The following is an 18,161-nucleotide window of genomic DNA, read 5'->3' as shown; positions in this document are numbered from 1 at the left end:
ACGTCTTTTATTTCCGTGGCATTTTGAATTTGATTGGCAACGCGCGAATTCGTGCGTCAATCGATAGGCGCAACTATCGTCACTAGCACTATCGTTGAGTAAACACAGCTGTCAGCTGTTCGACAGTGTTTGCTAACCATCACCAGAGAGCAAAGTGAAAACAAAAAGAACGAAAACAAAAACAAAGCGCAACGTAAGCAGAAGCGTTGGCGTTAGCGTTAACATTGGCGTCGGCGTTATTAAAGAGTATTTCTTCAGTATTTGTTTTTTTGCTTTCGTTCACTTCAGTCCGCTGCGCAGTCTGCATTTACTGATGCATCGTATTTTGCGAGTCACGAAATGATTAGACGACCAGGCAACGCCAACGAGATCGCAACAGCAACAACTACGCAACGGACGTTGCAAAAGGGGCCACGACATTAATTCTTGCCGATACTGAACAATATGGCTATCGGCTGCTTCGATTGCTGCAGTCGCACAGGCTACGACAGCATTGGCAATACAGGTTGGTTTTTGCTTCATTTCCGGTTACACGGTTTAAGTGTTTTTGTTCATTTGCCAGGTCCGCGCTTTGGTGTGCGTCATCTGCAATGTGTGCTGGTCTTCTTTGGCCTGGCTGTTGCGTATGGAATGCGGGTTAATCTCTCGGTTGCCATTGTGGCCATGACCGATTGCAATGCCACCAATCCCAATTTCCCCGAGTTCGACTGGAACGAGAGCACCAAGTCGTATCTGCTGAGCAGCTTCTTCTGGGGCTATGTGGTCACCCAGGTGCCAGGCGGTTATCTGTCGGCAATCTTTGGTGCCAAGTACATGCTACTCGTTGGCGTCTTCATCTGCTCCTGCCTGGCCTTGCTGACGCCGTTCTGCGCTTTGTTCGGCGGCTGGAAGCTGCTGGTGGTGCTCCGTGCCGCTCAAGGTCTTTGTCAAGGCGTCATCTTTCCATCCACACACACATTCCTCTCGAAATGGGCACCTGCCGAGGAGCGTGGCCGTCTCGTTGGCTACTGCTATTCGGGCTCACAGTTTGGCACAGTCGTCATGCTGTCGGTTAGCGGTTATATTGCCTCCTCGTCGCTGGGCTGGCCTAGCATATTCTACTTCTCCGGTTGTGCGGGCATTCTGTGGTCCATTATATGGTTTTTCCTATGCGCCAGCACACCAGCGCAGCATGCCACGATTACGCCCAACGAGCGTCGCTATATTGAGACATCCGGACAATTGCGACGCGCTTCCGATGCGGGTCGCGAGGAGTTTCAGCCACGTCCCAATTTGCGAACGCCTTGGCTGCGCATACTGACTTCGCTACCATTCCTGTCCCTGTTGCTGGCACATTGTGCCAACAACTGGGGTTTCTGGACGCTACTCACACAGATTCCCACATTCCTAAAGAACGTGCTCGGTATGGACATAAAGCACAATGGTCCACTGTCGGCGCTGCCCTACTTCGCCATGATAATCCTCACGTGCGGCTTTATCTGGCTGTCGGATCTGCTCAAGAGACGTGGCTCCGCTATGTCTTTAAGCTTCTCTAGAAAGCTATTCAACTCGCTAGGCCTATGGCTACCAATGCTGGCCCTAATTGGTCTGGGCTTTATTACCAAAGGCGAGGCTAGTGCTAAACTAGTAATTGGATTGCTCACATTGGCAGTGGCCACGAATGCTGCCAGTTATTTGGGCTTCCATGTCAATCACATGGATTTGTCACCCAATTTCGCTGGCACGCTAATGGGCATAACGAATTGCGCTGCGAATGTGATGAGCATATTGGCGCCACTGATTGTGGGACTACTTGTAAAGGATGAGGTAAGTCATTTCCATACAAATATTTTTGTATTATCTGTTTACTAATCCCTTCCTTGACTTTCAGACAAACCCAACCCAATGGCGAATTGTGTTTTACTTCACCGCCTTTGTTTACTTCATTGGCAACCTGGTGTTCATCATCTTTGGTCGCACCAGTGTCCAATCGTGGAACAGCCCAGTCAGCGCACAACAGAGTCGAACTCCACAAGCTGACGCAAATGAGGACGAGGAACGGGCGCGCCTTATTGATTCCTAGAACGAAACCTCGAATTTTATATTGTTGGCGTGAGAGTCTGATAATGAAACTGATGTACCTAACGTACGGTATTAGAAGGAATTGATTGTCGCTAATGTACAAGCTTATACAGATATATTATATTATATGTAAATTATATAATTGATTTAATTACTGCATAACACTATTGATAGTTATACAACACATTATACACAAATATTTACGTAATAATATGACTATGCAACAATTCACATACGGGTTACATTACTTTTGTTTCGAAAACGTGACTTTTAAACTTTATTACATTGCTATCAGTTGAAATATTAAACTGAAGTTCTCCGAATGCTTTAGAATATATAGTTTAAATGCATTCGACATGGAAAGACTCATATTCCATAAATCGTTATTAGAATGAATTCCACTGAAGAGTAGGAAACTTGCTAAAGAAACGATTGTTGATATATTTCTTATTCATCTAACCAACAAATTTAACTGCCCATTCAGTGAAATATTGTTTTCAAATTATTGTTTTTTTAAATGGTGAATGTAAACAATTCTCACAAATCCACTTAAGGGGGTTTTATCATTTCGTACTATAAATATGAATGCAGATTTCTTCAGAAAACCCGTATGACCCATTTAATTAAACAGGAAACCACAGTGAATAACGATTTCGATTCTTTATTTATTTGTTAGTTGTCGTTGTTATATTGTACAAATCTTAGGCTTACTATGCGGTATTATTTATTAATTTAATGCTAAACTATGCTGTTTACTATTTTATCTAATATATTTACTATAATTTCGAAAGATTCGAATATTCAATACAATATTTAAGTATTATATGTATGTTGTATTTGTATTTGTATAATTTTCTCTTTCTGCTGCTCTGTTATCTCTCGCTAAGTTCTCTTACTCCTTAGAAAATAATTGTAGTTAAAGCTAAGTAATTACAAACCGATACTTTAGGGGGCCGGCGAGAAGATTCCTGATGCTTACGTTGCACTGGACTCGCTCATTTCTTGCTGCCCCCAATTACTGTATCGTTGCCGTTATGTATTTACATGGAGGGGGAATGTGGCGATTGCTCCGCCTGGAGCTCAGTGCAGCTTGTGATTGGCGGGCAGATCCTCGGAACGTATGCAACGTCCGCGGTAGCAAATCTCTGTCTCGGAGGTGACTTTCGTGGATGTGGACGTCGCATAGACCACATGCTCCATTAGATCCTTGTGGAAATTATCCTTATCCTTGCCGTCTGTGGGTGTCGCCGTCGTCGTTGCTGCCTGCCCCTCGCTCAGACCTTCCGTGGAGCTCTCTGCAGGCGTCGATGGCGCCTTAGTGCGCTTGATACTTGTATATTCCTGTCGCCGCTTGCCAACCGCAGCCAAAGCAGCTGTTACCGCCTCATCCTCACTCTCATCGATAGCGAAGAGATCGTGCAGCTGCTGTCGTACCTCTGAGAAGATGCTTGGCTGTGTGTCAAGATCATCCACATCAGCTGCCGTGTCCATGCGACGTGTCGCGCTGTCCTCGTTCATGGCCAGCGTTGTGGCAACTGTGGTGATATCTGGTGTCGTGGCGGTGGTCACCTCGTATTCCTCGGGAGTGGTCAAAGCTGCTGTTGTGGTACTTATTGCCTCAGTGGTCTGTACTTCAGTTGTTGACGTTGGCGTCAGTGGAGTTGTGGTCTTCTGAGCCTCCTCAGACTTCTCGCTAGCAGAGTACAGGGAATTGATCAGCTGGGGTCCGAGATTCTGTGACTCGGCTGTTTCAAAGTTCTCATTGTTGTCGGCGCCAGCTGAGAGGCGAGTCTTCTTCCATTTACCACGCCTATTAAGACGGCTGATGGTGCTGCTCGTGGGCGTCTCTGTGGCGAGTTCTTCGGGCGCCTTGCCCATTACCTCCTCCAACAATTCCGCAAAGGATTTTTCAGGTCTTAAGGGAATTTTTTAAAATAAAGATTATAATTTCACTGGTATATTCAGACTACTTACTTTAGGTTGGGTGCCTTAATGGCGGGCGTTGTCCGCTGTCCAGACGATCCACCGAGATTGGCAGCTACGTTGAACTCGTAGGTTTCCGGTTGATTCGTTGGACCAGCCGTAACAATTTCCGGTTCATTTTCAAAGTTGTGAGACTCGCTCTTTGATGAATATTTGGGATTGAGTGGTTTAAAGCTGTTGCTATTGGTGTTGACGTTGCTGTTGCCCGTCTCCGATGCTGGCGACCATTGTGATTCCTGGCCCTCCAGCTGGAAGGGTTGCTTATAGCGGCGTCGTGGGGTTTGCTGTAAGGGAATAATCTTATATTAAATGTATAATTGCGGGCAATTATTCCCACTTGCCTCCTTTTCGGGTTGTTCCTGGTTGTATCGACTTAGTTTACGCAGATTCTGCTTTTGGGTCACGGGCTCCGATTCCTCCTCGGGTGCGGTTGTTGACGAAGCTGGATGCGATGGTCGACGCTGGCGTTGACGCACCTTGACCACGCGACGTGGGGGAAGACGAGAACGAATCTGTAAATAACATTAATTTATTTTAAAATATATTTAGAAACATTATAATTCAATTTATTAATATTTGCTTACCGAAGGTCGCTCTTCTGAAGGCGTCGTTGTGGTCAATGGTGCTTCGGTTGTAGTTGTGGTGCGCACTCTTGGATAATTGCGGCGAATGAAGGGAGAACGACGTGTGGTTGTTGTGACAGGCTCCTCTGTGGTTGTTCTCACTGTAGTTGTGGTAGTTGTCGTTGTGGTTGATGGTGTGGTGGTGGCTAATGTCGTGAAGATCGGACTGACTTCGTTGCGCACAAATGCCTCAGTGGGATTAAGATCCTCTTGATTTGGGAAATAGCCCGGTCCGTAGTTGTCCTTGGAGAACTCATTATAGTGCTGGGCAATCTGCATAGGTTCCAATAGGTTGGCTGGGTACACATTCTGATCGGAGTTGTCGATGCTGTTACTGGGAGTCACAGTGTAGACTTGCTGTGTCTCCGAGGCTGGGCCCTCGGTATTGCCCACATCGTAGGAGCTGGGAATTGCTGTGGGGCTGGTTGGACGCCGTGAGGCTGCCTTGAAGACGGGATAGTTCTGCTTAAGTACATCGCGTTGATAGTCCAAGTCCTGATCTTCATTGGGCTTGCCATTTTTGCCCTTGTGCTTCTTGGTTTTCACCTTCAGTGACTGACGCTCCTCGGTTGTGGGTTGGTAACGTATGCGATTTGGATTGCGCAACAGAGGATTACGTACTGTTCCTGGACGACGAGTGGTGGTAACAGTCTCCTCGCCTTGGTCTCCACTGCCTGTGGCCGCTGCGGAATTGACCCTGGTGCCATAAGGACGACGTATGCGGTGTGTGGGCTGCTTGGTGTTGCTCTCCGACTCCGAATACGACACAGAAGATGTAACCTTGGATGTGACTGGTTTGCGAGTGCGCAGCACAGGGCGTCGTGTGGGACGTGTCTCTGGTTCGTTGATAGGTGTCGTCGTCGGGAGCAACTTATCCTTCTCCTGCAGATTGTTTACCAGTCCAGGAATGTCAGGAGTCAGAGGGGGCAGCTCGGAGGGCACATGATAAGGATTGGGCTCATACTCTACATTGGGGCCGTCGATGACCTCGTTCTGGTTGTAGCTAGGACGGTGATTGAGTGGCGCCTGCGCTTGGGGATCTACATTGTAGCCCACATCCGATGTGGTGACAGGCACTGCTCCCGGCGTGTAGATGGTCACACGTTGTTTGGTTTTCTGTGTAGTTGGCACAGGTGGATCAAAGTCCAAAGAGGTTGGCGTGTATTGCACCTGCTCAAAGGGTGGAGATGTGGTCTGTGGCCGCTGACGGAAGGCATCCTGCTGGCGGAAGTATTGCTTCATGCGTTGCTCCTCCTCGGTTGTAGATGTAGGCGGACGAGTGGTGAGACGTGGCAGCTGCTCTTGTATCTGTTGCTGTTGCTGTGATGCGGTGTCGAACTGGGGATACAGTTGGCCATTAGAGCTGGGGAACTCGACCTGTGGGTGAGAGCCGTAGGTGAAGAGCGTCTGAGGTGGCGCCGTCGTCGAGGTGGTTGAAGTAGTTGTAGTCGAAGTAGAGGTGGAAGTCGTCGATGTAGAGCTGGGTTTGGTGCTGAGTGTGCTGAAGAAATCATCGCCTCCAATTTGGTTGAGTGTATCGAAAGGATTCTGCGTTTTGGCGGGCGCACGATAAACAGTCTGCTCAACGGGCTGCTGCACGTGTTGTGGACGCTTCTTCTTGTGGCGCTCCTGCTTGGCAGGCAGCTTGGGAGAGTTGACCTCCTGAATGCCGTCCTGCACGTAGTAGTAGCTAAACTTGTTGCCTCTGGTGGGCGTGGGACTGGCTGTCACTCGCTGAGCTTGGGTCGAGGTCTCGAATGGATTACGTGTGCTGGCCACTGGTGGAGTGTAAGGACGTTGAGAGCGAACAGGTTGCGGCAGAGGCTGTGGTTGTTGCTGGGGTTGCACCAACTCTTGGATGTCCTTGGCCCGATTGATGACAATTGACCCCACATGAGGTTCGGGTAGCAGAATCTTGTTGAAGCCGTTGGGTGTGCGGTAGCTGAGGGGCGCCACAAAGAAGGAAACATCATTGAGGTCGCGCGAGTGCGTCAATTGCGACAGATACGGCAGATCGAACTTGACATAACCTTCGGGAATCGGCATGCCAGCGGGGCCTACGAAGATCTCGGGTGTCTGCTTGGTGGGTGCATCAATAACAGAGATGCTGTGAGCACTGCGCAGAGCTGCAACCACATCCGACTGAGTGGGTCGAGAGTTGGGACGCAGCAGGAACATAGCTAAAGGTGGTTGATGGGCCTTTGGCTTGGGTTTGGCGGTTGTGAACTGCGGTTGCGCTTGCGGTTGTGGCTGGCCAAAGCTCTGGAAAATGTGCTGTGGTTGTGATGTTGTAGTGCTTGGACGTGATGTGGTGCCGGCGTTAAAGAAACTGTTGCCCACACTGGGATCCTGTGTGTAGAACTGATTGATCTGATAGGGATTAACTGCGGGCAGACCGCCGTTTACATTGAACTTGTTCACATCGAAACTACTGCTCGCTCCCAAGCCAGAGGAGGATGGACTCTGTGGTTGACGTTGCTGATTGTAGAGCGTGTCGTAGGGCACATAGAGCAACTGCACTTCCTGCTGCGAGTTGCCCGCATTGGTTGAGGCGGCCCCCACAGCTTGCGATGCGGGTTTGTTCAAACCAAACACTGTCTCTGGCTCGGGATCGACGGGAAAGACTTGAGGGGTGACACTCTGCAGCGATGCCTGGGTGGGCAACGGTTTGCCATGTGACTTAACAGGCAGCGAGTCCTGAACGTAGTTCTGCTGATGCAGAGGTTTGCTCAAGGCCTGGGCGAAGGGTTTCTGCGGCAGCGCTGCGAAATCCGAGAACTGCTGCGGCTGCTGACCGAATAGCGAGGGAGGGCTAAAGATCGAGGAGGGAGCACTCAAGCCAGTGGTACCACCAGAGCCAAAGGAGTGTTGAATCTGATAGCCAGTCTGCAGCGTGGGCGGAGACTGTGGCTGGCCAGCCTCATTATGGAAGGGCATCTCGAACTTGAAGAACGACTGTGAGGTGGGCTCCTGTGAGGCGGTTGCCTTCAGTTGCGGTGGTGGTGGTCCCTGATGACGCAGTGGCAATGCTTGGGCACCGGCTGCGTTAGGGTAGCGTTGGAACTGATAAGGGAAGTCGAACTGTGAGCCAGTTGACTTGGTCAGATCCCCGAAACGTGCGCTGGGCGGAAAGGATTGCGAATAGGTGAGCACACGTCCATTGCCGGAACGATCTTTGCCACTCTCATCTAGCGGCTGAGCGAGTGGCACCCAGTCGAGGGAATCCGTATCGGAGGGACCCACAGACTCCAGTTGCCGTGACCATTTCGAGTTAGATTCCTGTTGTGTTTGCGCATAGCTGGATGTGGCCAAGAGGACGAGTCCCAGCCTAATGGCGAATAGTTGCATGCTTCGCGTCATAGCCGAAATGCCTGTAGAAAATATAAAAAGATATAGTGTACTTTGTTAGAATGCAGTTTGAGAGCGACACGTGCAATTGCAGAAGGTCAACTAAACTAGACTGGAAACGGAAACCAGTTAGCAGGTGAAAGGTTGCTCCAGCAAAAGTTAAACGCTTAGCGTTAGCTGATTGCCGGTCTTGGACTTGGCCAAATGAAGCGGGTTTGTCCAGCTGCAAGTGGTGCAACTTACTAAATGGCCAGCTAACGGTCCATAACTGCCACCAAATTGCCATAATCGGCGCACTTGCTTGCCACTTTTGATCATTGCCAGAGATTCCATTATAATCAAATGATCGATAATGCTATATGATCGTGATTGTGATCATTCGCAGAGGGGAGAGCGAGTCGCGAGGGGGGAGGCAAACGTTGACTGACCGATGAACTGTCCATTGATTTCCTCATTGTGGTTAGTATGATTTTGCATATGGAAAATTGATGTCTGGGCAACTTAATTGCATCATCATTAACAAGAGGCAGACACTCTCACACATACACACATACATGCCCATGCACACTCACTCACAATATGACAAAACGAAAGTCAGCGCTGAGGATGACTGGATGGAATCAGCAACTGATCAACTAACTGGATAACTGCAGCGCTGATCACTTTCGTTTTCACTTTTCCACTGCATTAAATGTTTCTTTCTTTCTTTCTCTCCCTCTCTGGTTCACACGTTTGCTGTCTCTGTCTGTCTGGCTGTGCGTGTGTGTTGTGCTAGTACTGTTATTGTTGCCGTTTGTTGTGAAATGCGAAATTGCACATGCTTGCAGTATAACGGATGCCACAGCAACAGCACAGCAACCGGACCAGAGACCCGAGACCAGACAAGCCAACTGACCACAGCGTTGCATTAAATGGGTTAAACGAAAGCAAAAGCTGCGAAAATAAAAATAACAAAAATAATGCGAAATATCGTAACAGCGGCTAAAAACGGAACTCGAGGCCCCCAAAGAGCCTGAATCAATGCAAGAGCAAAGCTGGAGCAAATCGTGCAGGTCTTCAGCAGGTGGCCCAGTGAAAGAAGAAAGTTCATTGAGCAGCTAGAGCGGCACAACTACAGAGAGAGTAAGAGAGAAAGATAGCTGGCAAAGCAAATAGTAGAAATTAGACGCACTTGCGGTCAGTTTGGTTTTTTGGTTTGGTTTTCGTTAAGGAGCGCAGTCAAACCCGTTGTCACACCCGGCTGCTCACAGTGTGGGCCGACTGAGCCACGGCGCTGCACTTGAAATTATGTTGATGCACTCAAACATTATCTGTGTATATATATCTACTGTACTGTAACTCGGCAACTGCACCTTTCAACGAAAGTGAAATGTGACAATGCCCTGACTGTGACTGTCATGTAACTCTTGAGAGCCCGGCCAGCGCAAAGTGCATTTCCCTTTCATTACATCGGCAGGGCCGATGATCAGCACACATCTGGCAATCTTGAAGAAAGTTCCAACTGGTTTTTTTTTTCGTTTCGATGTAGCCTTGAATTAATTGCAGTTGTCGGCTGTTCGCTTGGCCAATCGCCAGCCGGATGTATGTACAATGACCACAGGCAACAAACTATCAGCTAGCGGCATTTTGGGCATGCTCCAAAAAACCTAAGCGGCTTACGAATCCGTTTCAGATGAGAGTTGAAAGATCTCCTCCTGCCTCAATTCAATTGCGACGCAATATACATTTTTATTTGTGGCATTGACATTGCCTCATCGATAGTGTGAGTAGTTGAGTGTTGATTACTTGGGTGTGTTGGCTTAGACACGCCCACATTTAGAGACTGAGACTGAGGCGAGGCATTACCGCATTACCAGTGACGGCCTCAAAAGCGACTTACCATAAACAGCAGCAACAACAATATATTAAATAGATATCTGCCGCTTTTTACTGCCTCCTCTTCTGAGTTTATTTTGGGAAACTGCAAAGAGAAAAAAATATGCAAATAATGTTGTATTTGGTGTTGAAAACAATTGCAAAATAATTGTAAAGTAGCAAGCAAACAAGATGCTCAAGTGGAATACTCTGCTGCTTCTCAAAGTTGCTGACTTCATGTTCAAATATTGCTACCACACATATTGCTAATAGTAAAATCGCTGACTAAGCGTACAGAAATGTTAAAAATGTCAATTGTTGTAATTGATTAATGTCAATCACTTTACTGTAGATTGAAATGTAAGTTTAATTTTAAATATATTCACAGTGGGTTTTCAATTTTAAATTCTCTCAAAAATAGTTTGATGATTGAATTTAAATAAGTTTCTGAATTGTATTGTATTTCTATATCATTTTTAATTTCTCTCAAAAATAGTTTGATCGCACAATTTAAATATGTTTCAGAATTGTTAAAATAATTGTATTATTTATTTATTTTCGTATTTTAAAAGTACCAAATAAAATCCAACTTTGATTTCATTATGTTGCATTTACTATGCTGTCGCTAAATTTAGCCCAACTCAAACTGCATTCAAAGTTAGAGTATAAATATGTAAATAATGATGGACATGAGCGGTTAATGTACTTTAAGTAAGTAGTTAACTAACACCTTCTCTCTCGCTGCTGTTGTCATGTTGTAATGCTGCAAACAATACCAAACGTCCAACAATAACTTTAAAAACAAATACAAATACCATACTATAGTAAAGTTAAGTTTTTAATTGCATTTTGGGCCGCAAATCAACGCCTCGTTGTTTTGTCTCGTTGTAGGCCACGCTTTGTTGGCTTCAGCCGCAGCTACAATTGTGACTTGCTCTTGGGTGTGGAACTCTAGACAAGATACTATAGTATTTGAGATACAAAAAAGCTAGCTCCAAAGTGCAACTTCAACTTCAATATCAAACGGCAACAGCAACTAACCGAAATTATCAGAGCAAATCGCAAATGGCAAACGCATTGCAGCTTGGAGGCTGCACGGCAATGTTTGGCAATGCTCTCGAAAAATATGCCGCGTTGCTTGTTGACCCAGGTGCCTAATTTATGAGTCAATTTCAAACTGCCAATTGCCAAATTGACGATCAGACTAATTGAAATACAACGCAACAATAAATCTGCGACACAAGCGGAAAAAAAGAAACAGAAAACATAAATATATACCAGAAACCAGAGTTGGCATTTTAATGAAGTTTTCCATTTGACTTGCGAAATGCGTCGGCATATTAAGTATACGTATCACACGTGCGACTGAACGAACTAACTAGCTCAGCGACTGTCTGACTAACGACGAGTATTATGTTGTGTCGTTACACATTCCTCCTCCAGATTTGTAACTATCTTTCCTCAAAAAAAAAAAACAATCTAAATTTGTAATTTGCAAACTTATCTTGGGTTTTCCATTTTCAAAGGGGGCCATTTACTCAGGCGGAGCTGTCGCCCAGCTCTGGGTATAGGCAAATTTATGGCAATATTATTATTGGGCCCGCCGACTGTCAGGCCAAAAGGGGCAACGACAAGACACTAAATTTATGCACCGCCCGAGAGTCCAATGCCATTGAACTCCAATGAAAATGAAAGCGACAATGAAATGCATTTTATCGCACTCCGAAAATAAAAAAAAAAAATAAATTACTGGCCAGTGCCCCAAGCCCCAAAGCACCATGCGCATTGCGCAGAGAGCTGTAAGCAGGCGGCAGCTTGTTTGCCTGCCGGAAAATTCATTGAATTTTACATTTTTTCTGTTGTTGAGTTGTGTTGTTGTTGTGTTGAGGGGCGTGTTGATGCCATGGTTGAAGGCAGCCCAATTTGGGCGCCAAAATGTGATGTTTCTCGTTTGGTTTTTGGTTTTAGACTAATTCCTCAAATTTTATGCGGCGTCGTACACCAGAAACGTGAAATGCTTGAAATTATTAAACGAAATGTAAATTTCACGCAGCCCGAGGCAAAAACTTTCATTTTTGTTTGCTTTCCAAATGAGCCAAACACCTGCTCAGAAACCAAATATGAGTCGCCTCGTTAGGCAGACGCTTGCGCAACCTCAAGAATTTATGGGCCACGAGGGTTGTCTTGCATTCGCATTTGGCCATTAACAAAACATTAACATTACCTAAGCAACGTTTAGAAAGTCGATTATGAAACGCCCACAGCTTACAGCATAGCGTAAGACAATGGCAGATTAATGTTTAGAATTCTTTTGCTGTTGTTAATAAAAATAATCATAAAATTGGTGAGCTAATTTGAAAAATACTAAATTGGATTACAACTGGCAATAAATTTAAGTGTTTATTTAATGCCTCTACTATCTCTTTATTTATGAGCTTGACTGTCTGACAAATTAACAATATCTCTGATTAATATGAAGTATTAAACACTTAATAAATAGCTTGCGCGAAATTGAATTAAAATTAATTAAAATGAAATTGATATTAATCATATCACAAATCGTGACGTTTGGAAATCGAAATTTCATTCGAGTTGAGTTGAGTCATTTATTTGAGCGCTTTTGCATTTGAAAGCGAAAGTGCTTTGGGCGTAAGCGGAAAGTGCGTGCTAACATGTCTACAGTAGTCACTCCCCCCATCAATCGAAGCCCCTCTCTCAATCTTGCTTTCTCTCTCTATCTCTCTCATTCCTAACTGTATGGTCGATTGACCACGAAATGCGCAAAACGTTTGTGCAGAAATAGTTTTGTAGCTACAAATCGTATCGATAAATATAATTTGCATTGCACAACCCACCAAACAAAGCGGATGTTTATCGCTTAATGGACACGGCGGCAACAGTTAAATTTTTGCTCAAATTGTTGGAATCGCTTTTTAAAGAGGGGTTTCTTATCGGCAGCTGATTGATTTCACAGCAAATTGCGTAAAGATGCGCAACACCAACTAATTACCTTCCCCTGCTTTTTCAGTTTTCAGTTTTCGGCTTTCGACTTCGGTTGTGGTTGCGATTGCGGTTGCCAAACAGGCCCACAACAATGTGACAATTGCAAAAGCACAGCTGCAACAGTAATAACATTAAAACTACTACTGTACTTAATAAACTAAGGTTGACAAAACAAAAGCCAAGACAAGCTGCTCTCCGTCCCCCAATTGTGTGGCAAGTCAAGTGGAGCAACTGAAGAAAGCAAAAGTTGCAATGAAAATGTGTGTTGTGCTTCATTCACTGAGTGAGTGAGTTGTGCTGTCGTGTTTTATTCTTCTGTTCGGCTTATGCAATGAGTACTCAGGTCACAAATCTGAATAAACGACGAACAAACTGCTGCATTTAGATACCATTTAGATTCAGATGCACATTAGCAATCAATCCACATCCAGCGGACGGACGCTGGCCACGAAGTGTGACTGTGAGAAAATATTGCAGGGGGCAAAACGCAGCGACAACAACTTGTTTTCTGTCTGGCCCAGAGGCACAGAAACGACTTCGACTCTAGAGTCAGGTCTAGAAATCTAAATTGGTCGCCTTGTGACATGGCTGAGATGCTGTGTGACTAATCAACCGTCGATCTGTTGATCTGTCGAACAGTCGCGACGATCGACTCGCTTTAAATGCACCCCGGGGCCAACTGCAACTACAGACTGCAACTACAACGACAAACTGCAACTGCAACTGCGGCAGCAGCGGCAAATCACGATTTATGCTCTGCGGCTACAACAATTACAACAACCATTGGTCATTTGAATTTGTTGTTTGCTTTTGGCGCGACAATTGAATTTATTTTGTGCGCCGTACTTGATGTTTGATCTGTGCGGTATTTGCTTAGTATATTTATTATACTATATACATACATTTTAGAGCAAGCGATGCGTCAACTTTAAAGCAGATTTACTGATGTCTTAACTCTGTTTTCTGATGTAATTTTGTACTATGCGCTGACAAGTCTTTTTTTGTTTTTGGATGTAGAGACAAGAGTTATTCCATGTTTAAAATAGGTAACAGACAGAAAGAGAAAACCAAAGAAGTGGATCAGGAGTGCACAGCTTTGTTTACCAAGTTTGTGTCTTAAGTCTTTTGTTTTGAATGTACATTTCAAAGTTGTTGCTCGCTTGTTTAAACAACACGAAAACTAGAAGCAGCGGAGAGATGACAAAGTCGATAGACCAGAGAACAGAGTGAAGACCAAAACATCGACAAGGTGTTGAACAATTTCCAGGAAGTTTGTGTCTTAAGTCTTTTGTTTGAGCACTCCAGCTGCAAGCTACTGACCCAGAAATGTTGTGCTGATCGAGCGATTCGAAAACTAAATAGCAGAAAGCATGTAAAGAGGAATTGGATGGCCCCCGTTGAGATTATAGACTAAGATATGGTTTATCTATAAACAAAATATTAAATCATGAATATGAAATGTGAATGTAAAAAGAAATATGAATATTCAAAGTGATGTCTCTTGGAAAGCTGCTTGACTGTCGCCTCGGTAAATTTCAATTACATGTTTTGAAAGAAAAAGCGAACTTGCATAATCGGTGTGCTAATTAAAGTTGAAATGGAAATGAAATTGGAAGTTTGTAGTTCCAGTTTGGGTATTCTACAAACTTTTTATCAAATTAGCAAGCACCCCGATGTGATGCAGAGCAGAGAGAGAGAGAGAGCATAAAACCAACAACAGAGGCAATTCAAATAAATAGCCAAAGTAAATTGCAGCTATTTGCGGCTGTCGAAGTCTCGCGAAGAGACCACACCAAGCGACCACGACGGGCACGTGCAGAGGAGTAGCTTCTGGCATTGGGTAATGGGCAAACAGTTAAGGTCTGTGGCTGGAGCTCCAACTGTGTGTCTGTGTGACTATGCCGAGGTATTTGCACGTTTCACTTTCGTTTGGAAACTCAACTCAAATGAAATGCGGCACGCGCCACACAGCGAATGGGAATGGGAATGGGACAAGGGCATGGGCCGTGGAGGCTTGTCTGGCGGGGCAAAAAAGTTATGGATTGGCATAGTGGCTGTCAATAAATGCGATTGAAAGAGAGAAATAAACTCATCAAGCGCCACACATAAAAATACATATGACAATAAAGAAAAAGTGAGTCTGAGTTTTGTCGGTCTGTCGGTTTGTTTTCTTGACACTTTCGCGAGGTTTGTTTTTGCCGTTTTGTTGGCATTTTTGTTTGCTTTTTTTTATTGGCATTGGCCAACACGTCGGCTACGTGATTTCGGCCACTGCCAAAGGCTAAAAACGTTGCCTGCGTTTATTGTAATTAGAAAGTATTTAATTTCCAAAACGTCGCCACAAACAAAGCGCAGAAGAAAAAAACATGAAATAAATTTAGTAAAAAATAAAAATAAAAATAAATGCCATATAAATAGTATGTGAGCAAACAAATATAGTGTACATATGAAATGTGAGGCAAGTTTCGCTTTTTTTTTTGTTGCTGTGCCGTAGTTGTTGCTACTTGAGCGGGGCAGGTAAAAGCCGAAATGACAAGAAATGCGGCACATTAGTTTCGTTATGGGCATGCCACACACATTGCTAGATGGATAGTTGGCCATGTTGATAGTTGGCCCATTGAAAGCGAAAATAAGTTGCCATCACCATCGTTTGTCATTCGAGTGTAAAGCGTGAAGAGTGTGGAGTGTGGACACCCCTTGTCTCCTATCTCTCAATCTCCCCTCTTCAAACTACTTTATGTAAATTGAGAAATAAACAAGACTTTTCTTTCACTCACTTTTCCACCGAAAATTTCACTCTAGTGAAAATTGGGTTAGCCCACAAAGAATGGACCATTCAACCGCTTGATCTCTATCTTTATGACGCTTTGTGTCATCTCTGGGTCGTTGGAGACCAGCAGAGAAGCAAACTGGACTTGACTTACTGACTGCTAAACTGGGCGACTGACGATCTTTAACATAAATCTGTGTTCATTATTGACAGAGACTCGTAATGAAAATTGCATGCCACTTTGGCTTTGGCTAGTGCTGAAGATGAAAACAAAATATATATATAAAGATTTCCAAATAATTAGAGCATGAAAATAAACAGCAAATTGCCTCAGAGACGAGTCGATCGAATAGCCACAAGTGTGTGTGAATCGATGTGTGTGTTTGTGTGTGGATCTTAGCTGATAAATTTCTATTTGCCTTTTTTGGCAGCTTCCTATGCTGCGGCAACAGCTTACTTACCGCTACACAGCTCAAATTGTTGCAAGTGGGCAGCGGCTGATGCTATTTCTCTCTTTCACCGCTTTGGCTCAATTAATGTTTTAATTTTGTTTAATTTGCGGAATTAGCAGTCGACGGCGAACGACGATCGAGGGGCGCGTCAGACGGCGCGACGGGCGGGGAAGGGGACCTCGAGAAATCCGTTGAGCCAATGAGCGGTGCAATGAACGCGTTTAACAAAAAATTTCACTAGCTGTTATTTTTTATTATTTTTTTTTTTTTTGTATATACTTGAGGTTATTGTATGTATCTTCCAGTTGAAGGTACTACAACAACTTATAAACAACAGCAATAGAAAACAAACGAGCTGCAATGCTCGGGATCAGGAAGCACACGCACTTTAGACAACTGACACACACCGAAAACTTTGACTTTGGCACCACTGTGCACTAGATACAGTTACAGTTACAGTTACAGTTTGCAGTTACAGTTTGCAGTTACAGTTAAATACGAGTTGACTTTTGCCGGAGCGGACGCGTCTGCATCGTTGGCGTGCCGTTAACAGACTGAAGAAATGAAAAGCGTCTGTGGCCAAAAGTAAGTAAGAGTGGTTTGTGGTTTGGTTTTCTTCAGCGCGCGACAACGCCAACGGCAACAGCGGCGGCAGAGGCAGAGACTTCGACGCTGGCAGCAACAGCGACGTCAACGTCGACTGCGCGAGTAAAGTGGCTTTTAAAATTTGTAGCTGCAGCTTTTGGTCTGACCACAAAACAAAAAAATTGTAGCAATAGTCTCGCATACACACACACATGTGGTTAACAGCGAGTACAACGGGTATTTTGTGGTCGCGTCTGCAGTTTGTTGTTTGCTCGCAAACAAAAGACTTAGGCAACGAACTCGTATGTACAGTATGTTCTGCCTTTCCGATGAGCTGCTGCAGCCACAAGCAATGCAAATTAGTTCAGCGCAATAAACATATCTCAGTCCCCATCTCTACTTCTAGTCGCCGACTCTCATTGCAAGTTTTGCAATTGTCGCCGAGTTTTTGCTGAGAAAATCGATTAGGTGCAAGCGCTTTTTTTTTAGCTCAATTGCAGTTTTGCAGCCCATGAATCATGTGCCAAGAGTGCCGCCTATTGCCTCTGCATATTGTATATCTTAAACTATTTTGCTATGGGTCGCACTTATAATATTGACTCATTGCCATGCCATAGATCCGTATATCAAGCTTTAATTGGCTTTAGCTGGCATGTGGTACTCGCTTGTACTATTCGCTCTCAAGGTCGCCCACGCTTTTCGACTTCATTCTGTTGCTGCTGTTACATAAATTCCATTGTGTGCGAGTCTTAAATTAAATTGTTTTCAGTCTTTTCTGTGCTTTTTTTTTTTGCCGGACCCTTGCCGAGGGCACCGCCAATTATCTATGAAATTCATCAGGGTAAGTCAGTATTTAAAATGTCTTTGGCTTAGAACAGATTTCGAAGGGCAGTAAAATTTAATAGTTTCAGTTTTAAATCCGAAGTTAAGGTTCTTAACGAATTAAATTGATAGCAAAAAAATAATAATTTAGTTTTAATTAAGTAAAAATAAATTCTGTTCCGGCAAAGCGAATTAGCTTCTTACGTTCTAACATTATTTATTTTCTGAATTTATAAAATAATTAACAGCTTTTTTATTTATAATTCACACATTTTAATTATTTCATTGAATTAAGAACATAAAGTTAGAACATAAAAACAAAATTCATAATTTGAATTAGACAACAAAAAATGGTTTATTTTATATCTGCCAAATGAATATAAAATAGGAAGTTATAGGTATAACAGTAGTTTAAACTTTTATAGAACTCTAAAACTGATTTTGTATTTTTGTATGAATTATTTGTATCAAATGTGGGAAGTTGTCCAATATTATAAGAGTTATAGGTAGAACACTGTTAACTCTTTTTATTATAACCTAGAACTGATTTTGTATTATTATATGAATTATGTCGAGCACGAGGGAAAATCTGTTGCGTACAATGGATACAAAAGATCGAAGTTACTCATACGCAGTGTTTGCCCAGTGTTTACAACCTTC

At 44.1% G+C, this 18,161-nt stretch overlaps 2 protein-coding genes across 2 annotated transcripts; one reads left to right on the top strand and one right to left on the bottom strand.

Annotated features, from left to right (window-relative positions):
• The first annotated feature begins 180 nt into the window (after positions 1-180).
• On the top strand, positions 181-2,290 carry LOC117567676 (putative inorganic phosphate cotransporter). Its single transcript, XM_052003725.1, has 3 exons — positions 181-505; positions 563-1,806; positions 1,871-2,290. Exons 1-3 carry the CDS (start codon positions 445-447, stop codon positions 2,060-2,062), a joined length of 1,497 nt encoding a protein of 498 aa, XP_051859685.1. The 5' UTR covers positions 181-444; the 3' UTR covers positions 2,063-2,290.
• A 412-nt stretch (positions 2,291-2,702) lies between these two features.
• Positions 2,703-16,626, bottom strand: LOC117567674 (mucin-5AC). Its single transcript, XM_052003724.1, has 5 exons — positions 16,104-16,626; positions 9,895-9,975; positions 4,629-8,038; positions 4,036-4,556; positions 2,703-3,976 (listed from the first exon to the last, which is right to left on the bottom strand). Exons 3-4 carry the CDS (start codon positions 8,025-8,027, stop codon positions 4,350-4,352), a joined length of 3,606 nt encoding a protein of 1,201 aa, XP_051859684.1. The 5' UTR covers positions 8,028-8,038; positions 9,895-9,975; positions 16,104-16,626; the 3' UTR covers positions 2,703-3,976; positions 4,036-4,349.
• Positions 16,627-18,161: the final 1,535 nt, after the last annotated feature.

The sequence above is a fragment of the Drosophila albomicans genome, chromosome 3, assembly GCF_009650485.2.
Source record: "Drosophila albomicans strain 15112-1751.03 chromosome 3, ASM965048v2, whole genome shotgun sequence".
In the NCBI taxonomy this organism is placed as follows: domain Eukaryota; kingdom Metazoa; phylum Arthropoda; class Insecta; order Diptera; family Drosophilidae; genus Drosophila; species Drosophila albomicans.
Note: the sequence above shows the minus strand (reverse complement) of the source record. Positions and strands in the feature narration are given on the sequence as shown.